This window comes from Manihot esculenta, chromosome 3, assembly GCF_001659605.2.
Source record: "Manihot esculenta cultivar AM560-2 chromosome 3, M.esculenta_v8, whole genome shotgun sequence".
NCBI classification, from domain to species: domain Eukaryota; kingdom Viridiplantae; phylum Streptophyta; class Magnoliopsida; order Malpighiales; family Euphorbiaceae; genus Manihot; species Manihot esculenta.
In genome coordinates, this window is record NC_035163.2 from 32,584,409 (window position 1) to 32,611,042 (window position 26,634).

General features: G+C 37.6%; 1 protein-coding gene across 3 annotated transcripts; it reads left to right on the top strand.

The window, feature by feature from the left end:
• The first annotated feature begins 12,809 nt into the window (after positions 1 to 12,809).
• On the top strand, positions 12,810 to 25,939 carry LOC110610355 (kinesin-like protein KIN-12C). Of its 3 annotated transcripts, none has more exons than XM_021750234.2 (34): positions 12,810 to 13,686; positions 13,769 to 13,924; positions 14,151 to 14,234; positions 14,304 to 14,423; positions 14,547 to 14,660; positions 14,754 to 14,846; positions 14,925 to 15,085; positions 15,163 to 15,237; positions 15,828 to 15,915; positions 16,006 to 16,064; positions 16,151 to 16,214; positions 16,298 to 16,363; positions 16,449 to 16,616; positions 16,712 to 16,816; positions 16,970 to 17,205; positions 17,293 to 17,362; positions 17,452 to 17,505; positions 17,594 to 17,652; positions 18,523 to 18,589; positions 18,674 to 18,733; positions 18,908 to 20,873; positions 20,954 to 21,027; positions 21,181 to 22,488; positions 22,569 to 22,676; positions 22,880 to 23,040; positions 23,121 to 23,202; positions 23,327 to 23,401; positions 23,843 to 24,082; positions 24,417 to 24,515; positions 24,593 to 24,667; positions 24,749 to 24,807; positions 25,051 to 25,162; positions 25,273 to 25,383; positions 25,463 to 25,939. In XM_021750234.2, exons 1-34 carry the CDS (start codon positions 13,141 to 13,143, stop codon positions 25,628 to 25,630), a joined length of 7,083 nt encoding a protein of 2,360 aa, XP_021605926.1. In that variant the 5' UTR covers positions 12,810 to 13,140; the 3' UTR covers positions 25,631 to 25,939. The 3 variants fall into 3 exon arrangements, with proteins under 3 accessions (XP_021605926.1, XP_021605929.1, XP_021605928.1); XM_021750236.2 differs by having other exon boundaries at positions 12,811 to 13,686; positions 22,880 to 23,010; XM_021750237.2 differs by lacking the exon at positions 18,674 to 18,733.
• The last annotated feature ends 695 nt before the right edge of the window (positions 25,940 to 26,634 follow it).

Consider the following 26,634-nt stretch of genomic DNA (forward strand, 5'->3'; position numbering starts at 1 on the left):
GAAGCTTTGAACTTGCCATGGAAGAACAAGGAAGCGTACCTGAGAACACAATAAGGTGAAAAATGCAGAAGGAATTGCAGGAAGACAGAGAGCAGAAAAGAGCTAGTTTCTTCAGAAGACAGAAGGAATTCGTGATGAAAGGCAATAATAAGACGGAACGTTGATCTGAACAGTTTTGTCTTGGAGCGGCGCGATCATTAATTACTCTCGAAGTTTACCCTCTCAACGGTTAGATAAATAACCGGTGAGAAGGTAAAGGGGCAAAAAGATGATCACTAGGCTTCTCCACATCCGTCAAGGGCCAGATCCGTGATTACAGCCCATCAATCAAGAGCCCATTCGCCACCTACATAATACAAGCCCAACTCGCCAGTTAGAGCAACTTAGCCCGCAAGAACAACTCAACCTGCAAAATTCACCACTTCACCACCTCCGTGGTAAATACCAAGGAAACAGAGGGGCAAGTCATTAAAAGACTTAAAAGTACAAGCAAATGGGAGCATGATAAAGGTCAGACTTGTTCATCACTTAAAAAGTTATAAGATTTGACTTATCGTTATTGAACAAAGGCTGCAAGATCGGAAAGAGGCGATAAGGGCACCTCGGAATCATACATAGCTGAGAGCTCAGAAATCAACTCAAGGATTAAAGACCGAGCTCACAGGTCGGATTAGTCCAGCTCAGAAAACATAACTTGAGAGCTCGGTCGGCCAAAGGAGGTTCAAAACTCAAATCCATCAAGTAAAGACCGAGCTCACAGGTCGGTTAGTCAAGCTCGGAAAAGTAAACCAACCGTCCAGTTGGTTAAGTAAGCCCGGAGCTCGGCTCATCGACTAAAAGCAAGAGTTCACGAAATATGGTCAGTTCAGCTCGGAAAAAACGAAACAACATTTAGTTGGCTAAAGCTACAAAGAACAGCAGTATCAATACTTCATCCATGACAGAGAAAGAACAAGTATGCAAGAATTTCATTAAAAGAAAAGTACATTACAGCACGTTACAAAGGCCTACACTACGGGAGGAAAGACTACCCTTAAAGGATTTACATAACCACATACATCATCATCTACGTTTACATCACTGACATCTGCTCTACTATCTTAGTCTTAATTCCGGGGACTATCCTAGTACGGAAAGCGAGCTCTACAGGTCGGCTGAGCTCTGTCTCGTTATTATAGGGGAACTGAACAAGTTGATTCCCATAAGCATTTCTCACTGTTCCCCTGGGCAAACGTTTGGTTACCCAAGTGTGATGCACGGTACATTCGGACAAGCTCAGATATTATATGCCGGCCGTGCACCACACATGAAAAACATAAGTCTTCGAGTTACGGCACCGAAGAGATCACAAAGCATACATTCGAAGAAATCGCTGGAGACTTGACTGAGTGCAGCTGATCTCAGTCCCTCATAACGTAAGCACCCCACACTGAAGGAAACAATAAGCTGATCTTTCTCGCCACTTCCATTTATATCAAAAGAAGATAACAGGGGCACCGGAGAAATTTCTTTCTCCCTCTTGAGGGAAGGCAAAGTTAGAGCAAACTCCCCAACAGCCCAAAACCTCTTTGGGGCCCGGACAACAAGCAGAGGAGGAGGCCGGCCAGACGACCTGGGTAAAGCAGTCTCAGCAGCTTGCCGAATAGTCCCACCCATCGGCCGCCTTACCAGAAGGATCTCCAAAGCACCGTCCAGACTCCTTAGAGGTAACATCAAATTTTCAAGAATTTTGAACTGACCCATTCTTATCTCAGGTACTGCAAAAAGTTTCAAAACAGAGACAAGTCAGAAACAATTCTTCATCAAGATGATAAAAGCAAGATTAAAACAAACCTCTGGGGCAACAAAGCAATACAAACTCAAGCTCACCTCATTCCGTTTGAAGAAGGCGTCAAACGGATCCTTTACAGATAAAACAGAACAATCTCGCTGGAGGAAAGAAGCAGACAGAAAAACGGAAAGGAAGAACCTCTTGGTCCAACAGAGGATTAGAGAATGAAGAAAAGTTAGCGCTGATATATACCCGGAGCCTGAGGCCTTAGCGCGAGGCAGAGCTATGCTAGACTCTAAGCTAGCGGTGTCAGAATTTTAAAAGATATTCATGGAAAAGGAAAGAAAGGACATATCCAGATAATGATGACAGGAAAGCAAAGACAGCAAAGAACACGAAGAATGAAGAAAAGCCAGAAAGGGGAAAGAGCAGATAGGATTCGGAAACTGCACAACGACAGAAAGATGAAAGGATGTTATTAAGGCACCTGAACACGAACAGGCGCGGTCATAATGGTTCTTGATTTTCACCCCCTCGGCAGTGGGAGCAATAACTACCGAGAAGGTGAAGGGGCAATTGATGACCGCTGGATTTCTTCACCCCGGATCGGGGGCTTGACCACAGCCCAAGGCCCATAACGTGGAGGCCCACGCACCTGATATGCACAACAAGCCTGGCTCATTCAACCTTCAAGGCTGGGCTCAACCAAGCTTCTTCACTCAGATCGGTCCAGTCCGCGACCAGCAGGCCCTCTCCTCTCAAGCTCCGCGTCCGGCCCGACTCTCGGCCCAGCCCAGTATCCAGAGCCATACTCAGACAGCCTAACAGATCCGCTCGAGCGTACGCACGAGGAGAATCAGAGGCCGTTACGCATGGAGCAGGCGGCTGATACCCTCGTACGCCCGAATCTGTATGTCAGAGACGCGTGTCCCAATCATGGAGAGGCCTTTACACGTCACCAGCAAGCATAGCGAAATGGATAAAAGAGGAACCCCCTCCCCAGGAAGTTTTTATCTTTCAATACAAAAACCCTTGTAAAACCCTACTCTATTGGATCTCAGATCATCATAAATAATAAAAAATTATTAATATATTCTATTAAGTGAAATTTATTATAATTTCATATATATGTGTATATTAATTGTGAATTTTTGATTTTTTTTTAAATCAAGTGAATTGATTTGATATATTCCGCATGTATAAGGAATCTCCCAATAAGCCATATTGACGACTCAATTCCAATAGTCCACATTTAGAATTATTACTATTTTTTTTTTTTTTTTGAAATGGAGAATTATTACTATTATATGTTTGGTATATTTATTTTTGGCCAACCTAGAGGCATTACATATATAGTTCATAAACAAAGGATAAACTATATAATTAAAGGCTATATATTTCGTTCATCAGTGTGTTTGTCCATCAAAAATATCATTTCTTGTAGTCTTTGCATTCATCTCTGTCCGTGTAACTACGATTTGTTTTTCTTTCGCAAAATTTAAAGTCCTAACTGATTTTTTTTTTTATTGATAGATATTTGAGGTGAGAGAACGAAAACCTGATTATCATTAAAATTTAAATAATGGGTGAAAAGTAAACCCTAGTTGATCATTAAACTATTGATCAATAGTTTTTACTAAAAAATAATATTAAATGATAATAATTTTAATTGTTTTCAAATATAGATATGAGCTCGCAATAGCTTAATTTCAATCAAAATGGAGTTAAGACCTTTGTGTGCTATTTTAACTTCTTGGCTCTAGTTGGAGGATGGTCATGTATGATGACAAGTCTAGTTGATTATCTACTGCATGTTCCCCCCAGCTTTAAGGTATTTTATTTAAGGCTTTGGCCCTTCTTGTAATATGTTTAGTTTTTAAAGACTTCTAATAGATTTTTTTAAGCCCTGTTTTTAATTCCCTTACCATCCATTCCTAAGTTTTTGAGGAAAAAAAAAACGCAAATGTTATTTTTCGCCCATCGCTAAAGATTTTTTTTTTTTTTATCAAAAGATACACATTATGACCCAAAAAAATATAAAAAGTTATGTAACCTCCACTCATAATACAATATATGCTTAAAGCTTAAAATTAGGATTAGTATTCAATTCAAATTATGAAAATTGATAAAATTGAATTAATTCAAAATTTTAATTTAATTTTTTTATTTATTTTGATTTGATTTGATTTTAATTTTAAAAATTTTTATTATTTCAATTTGATTCGATTTTAATTATAAAAGTTAAAAAATCGAATCGAATTTATTAGTGATAACGGTATATTATCTTTTTATATTTTTATAATATAGATAGATTAGATAATAATTAAAATTAAAATATTTTAATTAAATTTTAAAATATTAAAAATAAAGTGTAAAAATTAAAAAATTTATTAAAAAATTCAAATCGATTAAATTGAATCGAATCAGACTTATTCGATTCGATTTTTATTTAAAATTAATTTAATTTAATTTCTATAAATACTAAAAATTTAATTTTTAATTTATTCAATTCGATATTTAATTGAATCGACTAAATAATCACTCCTTCTTATAACCTATAGAGTTAATAAACTATGTTAGGCACTTAACTACCGTTGAAGTTTTAGCCGTTGCATGCTTGAGAATAGAAACCTCTTGAAATTATAAACGCAGCGCAAACATATCGAATAACATGGCGAATAAGCAGGTGTAGCAAAGGGGACGATATTCTGTCCAAAAGAGAGCATCAATAGCCTATAAACTCAATAAGAACTGATCTACCGATACTCTTTAAACGTAAAATGAAAACATATGAAAATTGTAACAGAGAAAACCAACTAAGTCGATAGATTTAAGTTGGAAGAATCAGCGTTGGGCACATGCTGTCAAGAATTTAGGCTAAGCGAAAAGAGAACACCACTAAACCATAACCAAGGAAAGGCCATTCACACCTTAGTGACTTGCTTGCCTATCTCTGTAACACCCCGGAAACCGGTACCTCTCTGTAACGGCCCAAAGTGTTCGGCACTAGGATCCAGATCGGCTTAAGGCCGCCTAGACCCGTAGTAAGCCTGCTATGAATTCTGTATACCTGTTGAAATCCCATACATGATCCGACTAGACTACTAACTTTTCTTTCTTACTCTATCAAAACTACCAGACTTAACCTTTAAAACAACAGACAACTCAGTCTGAATAGCCCTCAGGACTATACCAGTGATACGCTACCAAGTAACCTCCATGCCCTATCCGCTGTGTCATAAGACCGCTATAATAGGTCAGCATATCATAAGTCAACTTGGCTACCATAGAGTCACAGGAATCAAACCTGATCTTCTCTATTGGCCTCTCTATGGATCACAGGAATCAAACCTGGTCTTTCCTCCGCACTGGTCTTGGGTCAAAGGAAGTAATCCCTGTCTTCCCTCACAGTTATAATTCACTGGGTTTTCGAAACACAACATGTATTAAGCCTGGTTTGACTCATTGCTCATCATGAAACTGAAAACAGGATACATGCATAGACAAGGGATAAAACATACTATAGGCAAAGCACATTCTAATCCATAAGCACCTTAACAGACCATCTATACATCTGTAATAAATATCTCTTTAGTTTATATCATGTTCATTACTCTATTACACAAGCAATACTGTAGCCAATACCCTGCTGCTTCTAACCTTCCCAGCTAACCTTGAACCTGCAAAACTGGGATTAAGGGAAAGGGATGAGCTATAAAGCCCAGTGAGTAGAAACACTGAAAACAGTTCATTCATACGCATTTTATATGAAAATGCATCACAACTCATACATTCCACATCTTGGATTAGACATGACCTCAAAACTCCCTCGACGGGCTATTGATGTCGCCTTGGTCCAATCCTCATAAACAATGAAAATGCAATGCACCATATTCGTGATTCTAATGCAATCACCCTAAGATATATCATGGCATCCATGATGCATGAATTATGCTAACAAGCATCCTGTTACTTTAATATAAAATATTAAGTTTAGTTCCACTCACCTCGACTCCTCAAGCAGAAACCTGACTGACTCTGCAACTGCTAATCCTGACGACCTCCCTGAACTGTCGGGTCCAATCCTACACAAATGGACTCGAATGAGGTGTCAAATATACTCTTATCAACTCTTAAACAATCCCCCGTAATCCCTTCTGACCCTCCAAAAACAATCACACAAAGCATGAAAAAGAAGGCTGGACAGAACACATTCGGCGGCAGGTTCGGCGGCCGAATGTCCTGAACAGAGCCGAAACTTAAGTACCTTCGGCGGCCGAACCCTTTCGGGGGCTACTTTCGGAGGCCGAATCCCCTAAACAGAGCCGAACCTCAAAGCACTCAAGGGCAAGCTGTGGCAGTCTAAGCCACCATGCAAGGGGTTCGGCGGCCGAATCCTTCTTCGGCTGCCGAACCTGAGTTCTTCACGAACTCAGCTTCACCCGCAACCTAGCTCCTCTATCTTTTCCTCCTCTCTAAACATGCATATCTCCAAACCTCAACTTACATATACTCAAGTATATGCTCCAAGGGGTCCAAAACTACCTATCAACCCCAACAATCAACACACATAACACATAATCATGCATAAACCATTAAAACATCACAACTAAACCTATAAACATAACTCTACCCTTAACCTCTTAAAAAGCTATTAGAAATCATTAAAACAAGTATAAAGACTTCCCTTACCTCCTGAAATCAGAAGCTGGACAACCTGAACACCAAGCTATGCACCAACACCTCTTTCCCTTCACCAAAACACCAAAACTCTCTTCTTTTGTTTCAAAACGTTCTAAACACTTTACCACCCTCAAACCTGTGCATGAGTGAGTAAAAGCTTATAGATGAGTCATGGGAGACGTGGCATAACCTCTGGGAAGCTTAGGAGGTAACATCTGTCCCAAAACAATGACTAAGGAGTGCCCACACATTGGCTAGCCAACTCAGCTTCGGCTGCCGAATCGCATGCAAAACCATGCAACTTTCGGGGGCCGAACTTCACATTCGGGGGCCGAACATTGAGCACTTTCGGCGGCCGAACTTCACATTCGGGGGCCGAACATTGACAGAAACTCCTTTGGCCATTTCTCCCTAAAACTCAGCTAGTTCCTAATCAAACCGTTAAAATACTTTAAAACATTTTAGAAAACCTTCACTCTCTCCTCAGGAAACCTCTGACATCCTTGAATCCCACCGGACGGTAAGAATTCCGATGCCGGGTTTAGCCGGGTTTAGCCGGGTATTACAATCTACCCCCCTTACAAAAACATTCGTCCTCGAATGTTAAAAACAACAAAGAATTCATCAAGACCTCAACCTATTCCTGAATTCCACAGCTTTCGCTGCACTATTCTGATCCTTACTCCTCTTTCTCTTTATCTTTTTCTAACTTTCACTTTCTAACTCTCAATAGGTGACACTCAAATCGCTGACCACATCAAAATAATATTCAACTCTTTTATCACACGCTTAGTCTGTAATGCTCAACAGATACCAATATGTACTCTGATCATACCAACTTTAACATCTGTAAATCCATTCAACTTTAATTAGAACAACTAGTAGATCATTCAATCCTATCTAGGAACACCTGTAACTGCTTAGTAGTGAGCTTGTTAACTGCAAACAGTTATAACAAAATCTCAAGAGTCTATCCTTCGTTTTCCACAACAACACTGGAATATTCCAGGGTGAGGTACTAAGTCAGATACACCCGTTATCTACTAAGCTCTCTTATACTTTTCTGACTCTTCTGAACTCTCTCTTTCTCTGCAGGTGCCATCCTGTAGGGTAGAAGGAAAGAAATGATTCTGCGGCCAGATATCATTCTCATTCCAAACTCTAATTCCCTAACAGATGGTAAACCTGACAGCTATTCTGGGAAACATCTAGAACTCTCTTCTAGTAAAGGGCACTGAGGCTGATTCCCTGTCCTGACAAACTTGCTTACACCCTCTGATAACCTTTCCTGAATAACCATGAGCCTGATGGACTGACATCAACTTCTAGGCACCACTAGACACTGTCCCACTAAAGGACTGCCTAATCTATCCAAGTCCCCTACCTTGTCTCTATGGACACAGGTAGTACCATGAGTAATGCATCAATCCGCCCTAGAATGACATCATACAGTCACTTCTAGAACCATAAGGTCAGCTGGATTGCATCTACTCACCATAACCTCTGAACTGAACTGACTGACTTGACCTCAGATGGATCACACTCCGGTCCACTGACCCAGAGAAAACACGCTAAGCCCAGAAGTCATCAAACCCATCCTATCAACAGCTCACAACAACAGGAAAAGCGAAACACTAGGGTCCAACATAAACAGCATACACATCCGAATACTCACAAGCAAACGTACCTAACGTCGCCGTACTCGATATGTTAGCCTCCTATTACGTCAGGGTAAAGATCCAGGCTAAAACTAATGGAACTTCTCTCGGGAATCTGCGGAAGAAAAGGTTCACCCTTTTCCTTGCCTCACTACCACCCAATCCCAGACTAATTCTAATCTCTTTCAAAGATCACTGTTACTTTTTCTTTTCCTCTTTTTTTTCTTTTTCTGATCTATCTCTCTCAATCCTACTAGGATTCACAAAAGAACCATACACATCAAAACTCTCAAAATGAGCATACCTGGCACCACTGAATCTGATGGGACTATCCCCTGCTGAACATCTCTACCTGAAAATGTCTGCCGGGACTGAATCATCCAAGGCATCGTACGACACTCACGAATCACATGTCCCTCCTGACCACATCTATAACATCCTGTCATGCCAACAAGACAAACTCCCTTATGAAATCTTCCACACCTCAAACATTTTGGTCTATCTATACCAGAACTCGAATCAACACCACCACCAGAACTAAGTTCTTTCCTATTCCAATATTCTCTTTTCTTTTTCCCTTTAAGACCCCTAACCTTTTTCGTTTTAACTTTCCCCCACTTTGCTCCTTTCCAGGTAGCTGTACTCCAAGTGGAAGGATCATTTTCTCCTATACCTGACATTTTGGTATCCTTGGTCTGAGCATCATCTAAAGACTCGTCATCCATATTCACCTGTAATCCTACATCCTTTCTTTGCACATCTATTCCCATCTCTCTCCTATTTCCTAAATCCATGCCTCCTCTATTTTCATCAAAAGATGCTTCAGACGGATCTGAATCAATCTGCGGACTGACACCACTCATCTTAGCTATCCTGAAGAACAACACAAGAAACAAACATTAGCACACATAGAGTTCATATGAAACACATGAACATAAAACATATACATGCATACATAGCAGCACATTAATGCACATGCATATACTCATGGCATTTCATATCTGCATGCAAAACAAAATTCAACATCCTTATCTTAGTGGACATGATTTTCCTTAATGTGCTTGCCTTACTATGACTCTAGACCAACCTCTTTCCGATGTGGGACGTCGCTAATCCTTGAACAAAAATGCTCAACACACCGTACTTAAGAGGACCTATGCTCTGATACCATCTGTAACACCCCGGAAACCGGTACCTCTCTGTAACGGCCCAAAGTGTTCGGCACTAGGATCCAGATCGGCTTAAGGCCGCCTAGACCCGTAGTAAGCCTGCTATGAATTCTGTATACCTGTTGAAATCCCATACATGATCCGACTAGACTACTAACTTTTCTTTCTTACTCTATCAAAACTACCAGACTTAACCTTTAAAACAACAGACAACTCAGTCTGAATAGCCCTCAGGACTATACCAGTGATACGCTACCAAGTAACCTCCATGCCCTATCCGCTGTGTCATAAGACCGCTATAATAGGTCAGCATATCATAAGTCAACTTGGCTACCATAGAGTCACAGGAATCAAACCTGATCTTCTCTATTGGCCTCTCTATGGATCACAGGAATCAAACCTGGTCTTTCCTCCGCACTGGTCTTGGGTCAAAGGAAGTAATCCCTGTCTTCCCTCACAGTTATAATTCACTGGGTTTTCGAAACACAACATGTATTAAGCCTGGTTTGACTCATTGCTCATCATGAAACTGAAAACAGGATACATGCATAGACAAGGGATAAAACATACTATAGGCAAAGCACATTCTAATCCATAAGCACCTTAACAGACCATCTATACATCTGTAATAAATATCTCTTTAGTTTACATCATGTCCATTACTCTATTACACAAGCAATACTGTAGCCAATACCCTGCTGCTTCTAACCTTCCCAGCTAACCTTGAACCTGCAAAACTGGGATTAAGGGAAAGGGATGAGCTATAAAGCCCAGTGAGTAGAAACACTGAAAACAGTTCATTCATACGCATTTTATATGAAAATGCATCACAACTCATACATTCCACATCTTGGATTAGACATGACCTCAAAACTCCCTCGACGGGCTATTGATGTCGCCTTGGTCCAATCCTCATAAACAATGAAAATGCAATGCACCATATTCGTGATTCTAATGCAATCACCCTAAGATATATCATGGCATCCATGATGCATGAATTATGCTAACAAGCATCCTGTTACTTTAATATAAAATATTAAGTTTAGTTCCACTCACCTCGACTCCTCAAGCAGAAACCTGACTGACTCTGCAACTGCTAATCCTGACGACCTCCCTGAACTGTCGGGTCCAATCCTACACAAATGGACTCGAATGAGGTGTCAAATATACTCTTATCAACTCTTAAACAATCCCCCGTAATCCCTTCTGACCCTCCAAAAACAATCACACAAAGCATGAAAAAGAAGGCTGGACAGAACACATTCGGCGGCAGGTTCGGCGGCCGAATGTCCTGAACAGAGCCGAAACTTAAGTACCTTCGGCGGCCGAATATCCTCTTTCGGCGGCCGAACCCTTTCGGGGCTACTTTCGGAGGCCGAATCCCCTAAACAGAGCCGAACCTCAAAGCACTCAAGGGCAAGCTGTGGCAGTCTAAGCCACCATGCAAGGGGTTCGGCGGCCGAATCCTTCTTCGGCTGCCGAACCTGAGTTCTTCACGAACTCAGCTTCACCCACAACCTAGCTCCTCTATCTTTTCCTCCTCTCTAAACATGCATATCTCCAAACCTCAACTTACATATACTCAAGTATATGCTCCAAGGGGTCCAAAACTACCTATCAACCCCAACAATCAACACACATAACACATAATCATGCATAAACCATTAAAACATCACAACTAAACCTATAAACATAACTCTACCCTTAACCTCTTAAAAAGCTATTAGAAATCATTAAAACAAGTATAAAGACTTCCCTTACCTCCTGAAATCAGAAGCTGGACAACCTGAACACCAAGCTATGCACCAACACCTCTTTCCCTTCACCAAAACACCAAAACTCTCTTCTTTTGTTTCAAAACGTTCTAAACACTTTACCACCCTCAAACCTGTGCATGAGTGAGTAAAAGCTTATAGATGAGTCATGGGAGACGTGGCATAACCTCTGGGAAGCTTAGGAGGTAACATCTGTCCCAAAACAATGACTAAGGAGTGCCCACACATTGGCTGGCCAACTCAGCTTCGGCTGCCGAATCGCATGCAAAACCATGCAACTTTCGGGGGCCGAACTTCACATTCGGGGGCCGAACATTGAGCACTTTCGGCGGCCGAACTTCACATTCGGGGGCCGAACATTGACAGAAACTCCTTTGGCCATTTCTCCCTAAAACTCAGCTAGTTCCTAATCAAACCGTTAAAATACTTTAAAACATTTTAGAAAACCTTCACTCTCTCCTCAGGAAACCTCTGACATCCTTGAATCCCACCGGACGGTAAGAATTCCGATGCCGGGTTTAGCCGGGTATTACAATCTCAACCTCAGGAGGTACCGACAAAAGACCAAAAATATCTGGGACCTTTCTATTTTATTTTAATTTCACTAATAAGCAAATAAACACAACAGTAGTTTAGGGGTTAACATTCCATCGATTCAATTTAAAATTAAATCGAACTGAATAAATCAAAAATTAAAATTTGAGTATTTTTAAAAATTAAATCGAATCGATTTTGATCAAAAACAGAATTGAATCAAATCAATTTGATTTAATTCGATTCGATTTGATCGGTTTCGATTTTTAATAAATTTTTAATATTTTATTTTTAATATTTTAAAATTTAATTGGAATATTTTAATTTTTATATGATCTAATCTCTCTACATTATTAAAAATAATATATTATTATCACTAATAAGTTAGTTCGATTTTTTCAATTTTTTTTCTGATTAAAATTGAATCAAACCAAAATAAATAAAAATTTAAATCAAAATTTTAAATTACTATTATTATTCATTAAACATCAATTTTAAAAAATGGAAACAAAGATTGAAATTGTTACATTTTTTATAGGTTAAATTCGTGTAATCTCTTTCCATGGAAAGAAATATGATGGACATTAAAAAATAAAAAAAAATGATGAAGTTATGTTTTTAGCTAATCACGTTATTTTTTGAAAAAAAAATCACGAAGATAATTCAATTAAAACAAATATTGAAAAAACCTTTAAAAATTATTCATCCTAAATTATAATTACCACAATGAATTCAATTGTAACATTTTTCAACACCCTGATAAAATCTCAATTAGCAGATGCTTTCAGCTAATAGGCTGTGCTGAACGTGGGCCCATTAGCAATGTTTGAATTTAAAGCCCACCATTAGTTTTGGGTTTTGTCTTTGAAACGTTGGATCTCCACTGTCATAAAGTGGTGTAAACTGCGATCGATCATTCCCCAGTCTTATTACCCACTTTGCTTTTCGTTCTCTCTTTTTTTAACTACTGTCTTGTCTGTATCCTTTTATACCTATTTTTTCTTTCTTTTTCATAGAATTGTAATAAAATTTTAACGGGTGAATAAATTATCTCATTTCATTTCTTTTATCTTTTCATCATTAAAATAAATGATGTTATTCTGATTGCGTATCTATCTTTTTCTTAAATAGCGTTACTTTAATAAAGGAGATTTCAAGCTCATTACCGTTTGACGATATTTGTTTCACTGAAATCCACTGGGGCATAGGGCCATTTTGTAAAATTGCAAAAAGTGAGAGGCGTTTACGTGAAAACAACGAAGTTCAAATTGAAAATGGGCGGCCCGCTCGCCCGCTCTCCCGCTCTGGTTTCGTCATCCTACTACTATTCAATCATAGGAAGATGCCATATCTGGTCAGCCACTCACTCAGCTTCAGCTTTCAAACTTTACTCTGACACTTCATTCTGGTTCTGGCTTCACAGATTCAGCATAAACCTTTCATCTTTGGTCTTTAATGGAGTAATAAATCCACGATTTCCAGTTTCTTAAGAGTGTTTTTTTTTTTTTAAAAATTTCTTTTTTATAATTTTTCGGATTCATAGCTTCAGCATGTCCAGTTCTCGATTCATCCCTCGAAATGCTCTTTCGAAGACTCCACAACCACAAGACGAAGCAAACGAGAATGAATTCGAAAACTCGCTGAATTCAGCTCACTTTCCGCCTCCCAGAACACCACTAAACACTATCTCTGATCCATCTCAGTATCACACAGAGATTCATGAATCCGATTTCCTCTCCAAGGGTAAGCTCGAAAGAATTCGAGCTGCTAGATTATCAAGCAAGAAATTTGAGCCTGTCGATAAAGCTGAAAGTTTTGGGACACCTAGGATTTCGATTCGTCATGGGAAAGCGCATTCGGAGCCCAATTCTTCACAGAATACTCCGGCGAGAAGTGGCTCCAGAGTTTCTCTCGGTGGAGCGGTCGGAGCTTATGCCGCTGGGTCTAGAAACACACACTTTAGTAAAGGAAAAGAAACGAGCTCTAGTAACAGGCTTTCAAGAGGGATATCCATAGAAAATTCTGATTTTTCAGTGGAAGCTCCGCATTTTGAGCTCAATGAAGATCCTTCATTCTGGGCGGATCACAACGTACAGGTTTGTCCATTGTTTTATTTGAGGATTCGGTAGTACTGACTTTTTAGAAGACCATGTACCTGAAGAGAATTTTATGCCTTAGGTTCTGATAAGAATTCGGCCACTTAGTAACACGGAGACAGTTGCACAAGAGTATGGTCGGTGTTTGAGACAGGCGAGTGCACAGACGTTAGTGTGGCTTGGTCATCCTGAGACCAGATTCACTTTTGATCACATAGCCTGCGAGACCATTTCCCAGGTGCTATATCGGTTATCATTTCCTTTGCAAATGAAAGATACTGCATAATGCGGGACTAAATTTCATTGTTTTTTTTTTCCTTATTAGAACCTTGTATGTGTATTTTAATTTGGAAAACCAGAAATTGTTAATAAACAAACCTCAACATTATCTTTAGTTTGTTATATTCATGCTAAAGCTAAAGAGCAATGTACCTTTCTTATTTGTTAAATTGATTTTGATATAGGAAAAGCTATTCAGGGTCGTTGGGATACCTATGGTGGAGAACTGCATCTCAGGATATAACAGCTGTATGTTTGCTTATGGCCAGGTAAGGATTCTGTATGTTCTATGCATTAGGATTTGGTGAATAGTATTCTAAAAAATGGTTTCGTTGCAGACCGGTAGTGGCAAAACATATACCATGATGGGTGAGATAAATCACCTGGAAGGCAACCTCAGTGAAGATTGCGGGATAACCCCTCGCATATTTGAGTATTTATTTTCAAGGATTAGAGAAGTATGTTAATAGTTTCTTCTGCTCTTTGACATATAGAATCTCCAAGTTAATTTGATGTTCTTTCCCTCTGCAATTTTTGGGTTAGGTGGGGAGGAGGTTTATTAACATGTTGCATATTTTTAGGAAGGAGATAGTAGGAAAAATGAAAAGTTAAGGTTCAGCTGCAAATGTTCTTTTCTGGAGATACACAATGAGCAAATAACAGATCTGTTAGAGCCTTCATCGACCAATTTGCAAGTAACTCAAAATTTTCAATTGGATTCCTGGTTAGGCTTCTTTATTCATTTGTATGCGATAAATTCTAACACAATCTCCACCCCCTTATCATAGCTAAGAGAAGATTTAAGGAAAGGTGTATACGTTGAAAACCTTACAGAATACGATGTAAAGACTGTTCATGATGTCAACAAGCTTCTGTCACAGGTGGTAAAATTTTTGCTGTATGATAATTTGTTATGTATTGCATGAACATGATTGATTACTTTATTTTCATGTACACAGGGTGCTGCAAACAGGAAAATGGCAGCAACCAACATGAACAGTGAAAGCAGTCGTTCTCATAGTGTTTTCACTTGTATCATTGAAAGCTTGTGGGAGAGAGATTCTATGAACCATTTTAGGTTTGCAAGATTAAATTTGGTAGATTTGGCTGGTTCTGAAAGGTAAGATCTCTACTTTTTACCATCATATTTTCACACTTAATGTATCTTCAGTGCTTGACTAAGTTTCTGTCAATTAGGCAGAAAAGCTCTGGTGCAGAAGGAGATCGCCTAAAAGAAGCAGCAAATATAAACAAATCTTTATCAACTCTAGGGTAATAAGATCAAATGCCTTTTCTTCAGTTATTTTCCTTTGAAGAATATAGCACTTATTAGCTCAACCTGAACCACCTTTAGTCAATCAATAACAATCTGAAGATAAAAGAAGGGCCATTATCATAAAATTTTTAAGCAAACCCATCTTTGGATGACTGGGGTATGTTGAAGCAATGCGCTATATGAAAATTCTGGATGAATTCATTACAAACATTTTTGCCCAAGCAATTGGAGTGAACTATCACTAATGACTTTTTTTTAAAAAAGAATTTTCCTAGCTTTTTTACTTTTGTGTTCCCACCGTAATTGATTTTTATTGTTAAATGGTTGAGCAAAAAGCTTGCACCTTCAAATGTTATAAAACACTATGGAAGCCGCTTACCTTCTAGGACAGTGACAAAGGTAGGTTGGTGTTTCCAAAGAGTGATTGATCAGCGATGATTATACTTTGATATTGTGACATTAATATTGAGTAAGATGACAGGCTTCATAAGCATTTATCAATTGTTTATTTTTCCCTCCTTTTTCTTTTTCCATACAATTATGTCGTAGTTGAATTTTGAGTTGACTTCCTAAATTACTTCTTCAGGTTGGTGATAATGTCTTTGGTTGATTTGGCACATGGAAAACATAGACATGTTCCATACAGAGATTCTCGGCTGACGTTTCTACTTCAGGTTAAATAATATATATAGATTGTCTAGCTTTAATAATTATCTGCATTTCACCATAACAAAAAGATAATGATTTTACATTTTTGAACGCAGGATTCTTTGGGTGGAAACTCGAAAACAACAATTATAGCAAATGTCAGCCCATCTATGTGGTCTGTATGAAAGCCAAATTTTTTGTTTGCATGAAATTCCTCACACTTTTTATTTATATAATTTTAAATTCTTTCTCTTCTTGCAGCTCTTCACAGGAAACACTAAGCACTCTGAAATTTGCCCAACGTGCAAAACTCATCCAAAATAATGTACTTAACCTTGATAGTAGCATATCTTTCAAATTTTGTGAAATAGCATGCGCTTGATTTTTTTTTCTCCATTTATCATATAGGCTAAAGTAAATGAAGATGCTTCTGGTGATGTTAGTACTCTTCAGCGGCAAATCCAACAGTTAAAGGTAGATGTAGGAGTATGCTAACTTTTTGTTGGAAACCTGCTGACTATTGGATTTGTAACTGAAACATTTTTCAATGCTCATGCAGGACCAACTGTCCTTTCTAATAAAGCATCATAACCTCAACACTTCTCTATCTAGTTGTGTGCCAAATTTTGAAGACTCTACATTGGCTATCTACCCTCAAATGTATAATTCCTCAAAAGAAAATAGAGCAACAGATGGCCATAATTTAACAAATAGTGCATGCGAGAAGGTGAGATCTTCATATCTGTATTTGAATATTTGTTTTGTCAAAGGAAGTCTATATATTATTCTTTTTGTTTATTAGTTCTAATATCCCTTTGTCAGTTCAAATGCATGGAAGCTACCTTAGTTGGTTCACTTAGGAGAGAAAAGATGGCAGAAACGGCACTCCGGAAGTTAGAGGCTGAAATAGATCATGTGAAGCAATTTGTAAGTGCTTAAAACTTGCAATTCTATATTTTCTTATTTTCAGTTTCCCTCAGATTTAGGAGTCAGATTTTCAGAGTTGCGTTCATCTGTCTGGGAGTAGAAGCAAAAACGGTTGTTGCATTGGTTAATTTACAGTTGAGGTGTCACTTGCAGGCTTTCCAAAAGGAGGAGGAATTGAAGCGAACCAGAATGATTCTACGATTTCGAGAGGAGAAAATTAAACAACTAGAGATTTTAGTGGATGGTGCATTGCCTGTTGATCATTATCTCACGGAGGAAAACAAAGCTTTAAAGGAAGAGATTCTGCAACTTCAAGCGAGAATTGAAAAAAATCCAGAATTGACACGTTTTGCTTTGGAAAATTTAAAACTTCTTGAGCAGCTTCAATTGTAAATACCATGAATGATAAGCTGATGCTCTAGATGGATTCTATATTTTATAGATATCCATGACTCATTTCACGTCTATTATTTCAGGTTTCAGAATTTTTATGAACAAGGAGAACGAGAAACACTGTTGGCTGAAGTCTCAGAATTACGTGAGCAGGTTACTGGATATCTTCTTTTTTTTTCCCGTCCTTTTTAAATGGCTGCTCGGAATATCTGGGGTCACAATTTTTTCTCTTTGGAATGCAGCTTTTGGACATGCTTGAAAGAAAGCTTAAATGCTCCTCTGCATATGAGAATCAGGTAAAGCAATTACCAATTAATTTTGCAAATTTTTTTACATGCTTTGAATGCTTAATGTTTCTAATCAGTCCACACTTTGAGAGAACAGGATAACAATATTTTAGAAGAGTTGGAAGATTGCAGGAACATGAATTCCAAACTGATGAGGTATTACCTTCAATCAGTTTGCTTTTTGTTGCATATTATGGTCTTTGCTGCGGCGCACTTCCCTTGATCACCCTCTTAGAAATAAAGTGCTAGCCAAGGAAATTTCTGGTGTTGATCCTTTGATGCCTTCTCAAATGTTCTCTTTGATTAATGCAATTGACTTTTAGCATTGTACTTCAGCTCTTGGAATAACTTGCAAACTTCCAAAGAGGTTGTTGGTGCAAGACATTGTTTTCGCCTGGTTCCATATTATTAAATTTGGGTAAGGTCTAATTCACCCAAAAAGCTAGCTCTATGGCCTAATATAAGGGGCACATTACCCTTTTCACAATCGATGTGAGATTTAACACACCCCTCATGCCCAGAATTTTACTGGTGCGTGACATATTTATGGAAGGCCCAACATCGGATGAGAGACTCTGATATCATTATTAAATTTGGGTTATTAAATTTGGGTCAGCTCTAACTCACTCCAAAAGCTGGGCCAGGCCTAACTCACCCAAAAAGCTAGTTAGGGGGAGGAGAGCCTATGGCCCAATATAAGGGCACATTACCCTTTTCACAACCAATGTGGGATTCAACACATATAACTATATAAATTTCAGATAGCCCTTGCATAAAGATGTTGGTCCAGTTAATGTATGGAGGCCTTTTCTGTAGACTATTGAGCATGATTATCTCAATGCTGTTTGCCAAGTTTTCTGGTCATTTATACGTTCTCCAATTTTCTCTGCGAATTTTGTAGTTCCACTAGTCACTTTATTTCTTATTGTTTCCAAAAATAAAAATATTAAAATAACAATAGTCAATTAAGGTGTCAACATTTTCTCCTTGTTCCTTTTTTGAATTTGTTTATGGTTATGCCTGCAGAGAAGTAGTAGAATTAAGAGGGGAACTGAAAAATTATTCAAGCTGTAATGAAGCTGCTCTTGTTAATGTAAGTATATATAACAGATAGTAATGAGATTGTCTGATTGATGACATGACATAGCCCTCACTGTTAATTTGACATCCCTTGCAGGTAACAGATTCTTTTTCCAATCATACTGAGGAAATTAGGCATATAGATAAATGCTCATTGGTAACACTACATATATGTTTTTGAGCTTGCTGTTCAAATTATTTTCATGTTGTTGTTTACCGTTGCATACGATGTCACATCTAGTCTTAGATATATCTGAATGAAGAAATTTATCATTGATAATATTTTGCCTTTGTTTTGCTGGTTGATTTAATTTTTCCAACACTTTTGCAGGTTGAAACTGTATCGATTGTAAGTGAGTCTGGAGATGAGATGGCATCTTATAGGCTGGCAGATGATGCATATCTCAAAAACAAAAATAATTGGAAGATGGATACTAAATTCTTAATTGAACCAATGGAAACTGAGCATACCCATCTATTTAAAGAACTGCCACTTAAACAGGAGCTGAATCCCCAGTTCATGGAAATCTTAAACAAGAAGGACAAAGTAGAAAGAGAATCTGTGCTTAAGGTTGGAAGTGAGTGTCTAGAATTACGAAATTCAGAAAAGCAGAATAAAAGTCTAGCAATGGAGGGTAGTGAAGATGTCAAAAGCATGGTGTTGCAAGCCAAGTTGGAGAAATTGACTAGAGACCTTGAGCAGGCAAGGATACTTAATTGCCAATATCAAGAGGCTCAGGCATCGAAATTATCTCATCAGCATCAAGTTGAATTAATCCATGAACAGGTTGAGATAGAGACTGCAAGAGCAATTCTTCATTTACAGGAGGAGGTTACGGCCCTCCATTTAGAATTTAATGAGAAATTATCTTGCATGACCCAAGAAAACATGAGGCTAAGGAACACCATAGAGACTAAAGAGGAAGAAATAAGGATGCTTTGTGGGGAGTGGGAAAGGGCAACATTTGAATTAACGAGCTTCCTTGTAGAAGGTTCAAAATCCCTTGAAGATGCCTCAGGTCAGATTGACAGTATAATCTGTTCATTTCCTCAAGTTAATGTTTGGATTAGAGAACACGTGGAGAGGGCTGCCAGAGCTTGCATTGACAAGGAGGAAGCAATTTTACGGCTAGAGAAAAGCTTGGAAGATGCACAGGAGATGGTGATAGAAATGGAGCTGAAGTTAAATTCCTTGAAGGATGCCACAATGGCTTTGAACGGATTTCCTCAATCCGACACTGATCAAAGCATGGGAGAGGCAATCAACTTGGGTTTGCTGTTAAATGAGAAGAGCAACACGATAAAAATGCTAGAGAGTAAACTCAAAGTTCAGGAGAATCACAATATTGAAGCAGAAAAACGTGCCCATGCCGCATTGCTGGTGGTGAAATGGCTGTCTGACCATCACAAGGTTTCTTCCAGTAATGACATTGGAAGAGGTATTCACATCTCAGAACTCTCTTCTCCCACTGAAATGGGCAACCATAAGATTCTTGAGATTAAAGATGATTCTAATGCTTTGACTGTGGAAGATATTGAGGCTCACGAGGATTTGGAAAGTTTAGTTTTGGAGTCTGAAAATGCAATTAATTCATGTTACATGGATGTAGATCTTCATATATCAGCCCTCCGAACAGATGTTCTTCAAGCTTCTACCACATACACTAAGTGGTTTAAAGCCTTGGTGAATGAAATTCAGGAGTTGAAGTGTAAATTTATGGAACTAAAGGAAAGTAATACAGGTTTTCAGTCTTCTATAATAAAATTTCAAGCATCAGAATCACTTGAGCTTCAAAAGTTTGAGAACCAGTTGCATGTTCTGTGTACAATAAGGGATGAACTTGCTATGATGAATGAAAGGCTTAAAATCATTGATGATTTTCTTAACAAAAAAATAAATGCACATGGCTATGCATTAATGGACGAATATTTAACAGAAGCAGAAGGCTGGAGTGCTGATAATTGTTTGTCAGGTTATTCCACATCTGGTTCTGAATTTTCAAATGAAAGTGCTATTTTAGGGAATCAATTGGATGGATTCTCACAGACATGCTGCTCTAAGTTAAATGGGAGGATACATAAACAGATGGTGGATCTGAAACTTCAAACAGACTCATCAGTTCAATCTGGATCAGAAAGTTCAAAGAAGCTGTTCGAAAAATTATCTCATGATGAAGCAGTGACATTCTGCCTGAGAAAAGAGCTGGATATGGCATTTGATGCATTCAACAAACTGTATATTCAACTAACCACAATTTTCGATGAGACTGATGTTGTGAATATCTCTTACACAGTAGGTAAGTATTGTTCTGACTATCTCTAGATAATCATGAAAATATTACGTTAAGTTTGGTCCTAATGAGCAATTATATGACAGAGAGGAACAAAATGGTCCATTCTTTTGGCATGATGATGGAGATGGAAGAAGCCTCCAGTCATAATGCCAGAAAGGTACAGATTTATTTCAAATGGTGAATTTCATCTATGTCATTTGCAGTTTTTCTAAAACTAAATATCAAAGTGGGTATCTTCGGTTTGATCATTTCTCATCTTTTATAAGACAAGAAAAATCACTAACCTTAAATTATGTGCAATATTTTGTAGGTAGTCACTGATGACGAGGTTAGTCATGCTAGTATTTTCTTAAGCAAATGTGAGGAAGCCAATGAGGCAATGAAAGAAGCTGATCACATGTTGAATGCACTGCTAAAAGCTAATGAAAATACAAAACAATTGAATGGTATGTGGAAGCAAGCTAGTGAAGAACTGATGATGGAGAGATCACAACTACTTGAAGAAAATGAGCTACTTAAGTCTTCAATTTGTTTGAAAGAAGAAGAGAACAAATTATTACTGGATGAAATTTCTCATGGTCTGGTAGAAATAGTAAACTGTGTGTCTCTACTTGAAGGCAGTTTTCTGCAAATGCAGAGAGAAGTGGAAGACAGATGTAAGGTTTTATATTCAGATCTCTTATCTATGGGAAAAGATATACTTCACTTTTTTGGCAGCTCAAGTTCATCACTTGAAGATATTTTCTCTGATATAATGGAGAAGGAATTTGCCCTTTCTGTGATGTACCATTGTGTTGTAGAAGAGGCTATCCACAAAATTCCGCGATTTAATTTAAGATCAGGAATTCACCCAGTTGAGCAGCCAGAATGTCAGCCAATAATAAATGCTTTTCATAAAGTTCGTTCCAGTGGACAAGATGATATTATGATTTCCAATAAAAATGTTACTAAGGGAGAGGAATTGGTCACAGACTTGGAAGGAGGAGTGCTGGGGGTATCATATGATAATATGGTATATGAAAATGTGTCTCTTAAGAAAGAATTGGAAAGGAAAGAAGTTTTATTGAAGGGTTTGCTTTTTGATTTTAGCTTGCTGCAAGAAATAGCCTCAAATAAGAAGGACATCAAAGATGAAACTGAAATGCTAATTTTGGCTTTAAGTGAAGTTCGACATGAGCTACAGTTGAGAACAAGTCAGCTTGATAGCCTGCTGGTTCAATATAAAAAAATTGAAGGCCAACTGGCTGATACTGAAGATGCTTTATTCATTTCGAAGTCCGAGCTTATGCATGCTAATGAAAGATTAGATACTTTGTCGGACCAAAATTCTGAGTTAAGGATCCTTCTAAAAGATCTCTATCTCAAAAGATCTCAAGCTGAAGAACAATTGGCAGAACAAATGGAAGTTGTCAGAGGGCTGGAACAGGAAATTATTCACTTAAATTCTTCTCTGGACAGAAAATTGTGCTCTTCAGTTGAAGGCCCTGAGGAAGACCTATTAAAGGTCATTAATGAGAGAGAGAAACTCCGTGAAGAGGTTTGCTCCTTGAATGATAAGCTTGAGGTGACATGTGCATTAGTAGATGAAAAGGAAGCTATTGCTGTTGAAGCGCGGCAGGCATGTACTTTACAACCGATTCTTTCAAAGATGAAGCACTTGATTTTTAGTAATATGCCATCTGTATTTTAATTTTACAGGAGTCAGAGGCAAGTAAAATATATGCTGAACAGAAGGAAGAAGAGGTCAAGATTTTAGAACATTCTGTTGAAGAGCTTGAATGTACCATAAACGTACTGGAGAAGAAGGTTAGTTTCTTGGTTATTAAGAGTACAAATGGTAGTGATGAAAAACAATGTAGGAGAGGAGCTGGCTTTAGATAATTTTTCACTTAAAAATACAATGGCAAACTAAGTATAGATTTTATGCCTACTGAAATTGTATAATGCTTTTGGCTATATTTCCCTTATTATGTCTAAAGCAACTGAAATTCCGTGTTTCCTTCGATCAGGTATATGAAATGGATGAGGAGGTAGAAAGACATAGGTTGATTAGGGAATCATTAGAACTGGAACTCCAAGCTTTGAGACACAGATTATCAACAGTCGATAACTTCCCTGACACTTTGGCTGCTGATAACACGTATTCTTCACAAAACGAAGATATCATTTGGTTTGGAATATTGCTTTCTTTGTTGATGTAAAACACTGGTTTCTTCGTATCCTTAGATTTTGAAATATTTTTTTGTTCAGGCAATACAGTAAACTGGAACTGCATGAGGCACATAATCAGATACGACTTCTTGAGAGGGATATTGCAGAAAAGGATAAAGAGGTGTGCTCTTGTCTTGCTGCTAATTTACAACCTTCTACTAAAAATTTTCTTGGCTTGTGCAATATATACTTAATATCATCTAGTTCAAAATTTTTAATATTGAAATTTTGTTAATATTTTGAAGATCAAGCAATGCAAAGAGTACATCTCTGAACTCGTCTTGCATTCCGAGGCCCAGGCATCACAATACCAAGAGAAGGTATTTTTCAATATCTGAACCCATATTTCTTATGCCATTAACTTTACCATATAGAAGTATTAACCTGGTCTAATATGAAATATGCCTTTTAGCACTGTTTCCAGAAAACCATTTCATGGAATTGTATAATGATGAACAGATTTAATAATTCAATGTCCTGTTTGTAAAATCAACATCTTGTCTTTTGGAACATAAAGTTGAGTGCAATGTTTAATGTTACATAAAAATTGCCTCGATATTAATACTGAACTGAAGCCAAAGAGATGAATCCAATATTTCATTATTAATGATACGTAATATATTGCTATATCCTACACGTTTAGCAAATTATTTTTTACCAATTCACGATTTTAATGTTTGGGGAGGAAGTTAGATGTCCTGCTCGTCATACCATTTTTTTTTTCATTCATCTGGTAACTTTCTTCCACACATTTTGAACAGTACAAGACTTTAGAAGCCATGGCTCATGAAGTTAAAATAGGTTTATCAAATTCAACATCAGCAGCACCTGCACAGGGTAGAAGTGAGAAAAGCTCAGTGAGAACAAGGGGCTCAAGCTCACCATTTAGATGCATTTCAAATTTGGTTCAGCAGATGAATTTGGAGAAGGATCAGGAATTATCAGCGACAAGGCTTCGCATAGAAGAGCTAGAAGCAGTGTTGGCTAGTCGGCAAAAGGAGGTTAAGTGCAATTTAGTTTATAATGTCAGAGTTTATAAGTCTCATAAACATTCCGCTTTTAGAATTTCTTGACAACATAGCTACAACAAAAATTCAAAACCTTTTATGGTCAAAGTTCTCAAATATCAACACCACAATTGCTTATCTTCAATCCATTCCTCTGTGAGCTAAACAAAATTGTTATCGATTTCTATTGATCCTGATATTATTTGTCCTCTCTCCTGCACTCACACAAACGAGCTCATATAGACAGCGGATACTGTGTCCAAGATGAAAATATTCAAGCAAGCATTAGCTAATAAAAAGAAAATTGACTCGATTTATACTGGATCAGGCATGTTCGTTAAATGCAAGACTGGCTGCAGCAGAAAGCATGACACATGACGTCATCCGTGATTTACTTGGTGTCAAATTGGATATGACTAACTATGCGGTAAGCTTTTCCACCCATCAATTCTAAGTCGGGAATGTCAAGCTGCATTGCTCAATCAATTGTGTGCATCTTTCCAGAATTTGATTGAGCAGCATCAGGTCCAGAAATTAGTGGAGGCAGCTCATCTGCAGACAGAAGAGTTCCAGGCAATGGTACAAGTATCACAAAAATTTTGTAGATTGTTTATTTGATTACTTTGGAACATTAATTACTATTGTTTTTCATCATATTAGGAGCAAGAAATCCTGAACCTCAGGAGACAGATTAATGATCTCATCGAGGAAAAAGAGAGGTCAGGTCCTCCACAATCTGAAATCATGTTTGAATGATCTTTCCTTTCTATTGCAACCACTTCATTAATACGAAATCTGAATCAGAAGACAATTTCCTAAGTCCTAAATATGAATACAAATACAAAAAAGTGAAAATGGAAAAAGAAAGAGACTTGGTATTTGGTAAAGTATCTCCATAGATTTAATATAGCGTTGCTTCAGTCTTATATGTCTTAACTCTCAAATGCTTCTTGTAACTGCAGTTGCATGTCTGAAATAAATAAGAAAGTAGCAGATATACTTGCTGCTCAGATCACTGTAGAGCAACTGCAGGAGCGGGATCAGTTGCTTTCTGCACAGAATGAAATGTTGAAGGTGTAGATAGTCAAGAAAACCTTTTTCCCTATGCCCATTATAATATTACTGAAATAAGTCGGTTTTCATGAATTTGTTGGATCATATTTTCTGCTATATTTTTCCCACAGATGGACAAAACCAATCTACTGAGAAGAGTTGCAGAACTGGATGAGATGGTAAAAACCCTTCTTGGAAAACAAAGTAGCCAACAGCAGATTCAACAGGCATCAAAAACTAAGGCATGTGTCTGCATTGCCATATTTTCAAATTCTCGACTACTTCCTACACATTGAGTTAAAAAACTTAATGATCTAGCAGGAGAATAGCATGTTGAAAATGGGGGATGCTGATTTAAGCAAGAGGCTAGCAAACTCGGAAAAGCTTCTTAATCGGGTGAATGATGAACTTGCTCAGTACCGCAGATTTAGCAGAAATCATCCACACGTCAAAAACTATGGGCATGGCTCGGAATTTAAACAGAGGTAGGTGAGGTCCTCAGGAATGACGCGCCTTCTTTCTTTTTCTTTTTCTTTTGGTATAGGTTTCAGCTAAAGTCACCAAATAGCTTTTGCATTCAACCAAAAATCATCCATGCCAAAATTGGGGGAGCTTACAGGGAGTGTGAATGCCTGCCATGTGGTTTGGCCCCGAGAAACATGTCACACATGGAAAGTTACTTAAACGATGCGTGCGCAAATCTAATATTTGTAATTGTGCAGTCAATGGGTTATTTTTATTTTTTTAATTTGTTTAGAATTGTGGTAGAAATAGAATCAATGGTGTTTTACAGATTAAGAATACGGTGGGAAGCCAAAACAGGTAAAGAGAATATCAATGATTGGGGAAACTGGGGCGATGGCCATTCCTCCACCCCCTATCGAGGAGAAAATAAATGGTATACTACCCCTCTTCTACGTCGGGTGCAAATAAAGCGCATCCAAATTTCGAAATTTTTTCAATATCAATAAATTAAAATTTATTTTATTTTAAAATAATCAAAACAGTTTTAAATAATTATAAATAGTTTGATTTATTTATAACTCTAATAAATTATACTTTAAAAATAATAAATTTTAAATTAAATAAAAATTAAATTTTAATTAAATAAATAATATAAATTAACTTGTGAATCTATAAATAAATGGATTCTCAAATTTTAAAAAATTAAATATATTCAATAAATTTTATAATTAGGTCAAACTTGATTTATTTAGTAAATTAATTGAATTAAATTGAAGTTTAAGATTTAAATAGAAGCACTCATTGAGAGTTTGATGTTATTATTATTATTATTTACAACTAAGATATGGCACTATAATAATAGTTAATATTAAAATAGATAAAGAAATTGATATTCAAATTCTTTTCACTCCCTACATCGCCTAATAGATAAGAGGAAGAAAAGATTGATCAAATAGATAGATGATATTTCTCTGTATGGGTAGAAAAAATAAAATCTCTAATTAAAAAAAGGCTAGTAATTTATTTCA

Bases quoted from the DNA above. Each gene is read 5' to 3' on its own strand.
- LOC110610355 (XM_021750234.2), top strand. From the start codon at position 13,141: ATGTCCAGTTCTCGATTCATCCCTCGAAATGCTCTTTCGAAGACTCCA. The intron at 13,925-14,150 runs GTGCTATATCGG...ATTTTGATATAG, and splicing joins CCTGCGAGACCATTTCCCAG to GAAAAGCTATTCAGGGTCGT. The intron at 15,086-15,162 runs GTAAGATCTCTA...TCTGTCAATTAG, and splicing joins GATTTGGCTGGTTCTGAAAG to GCAGAAAAGCTCTGGTGCAG.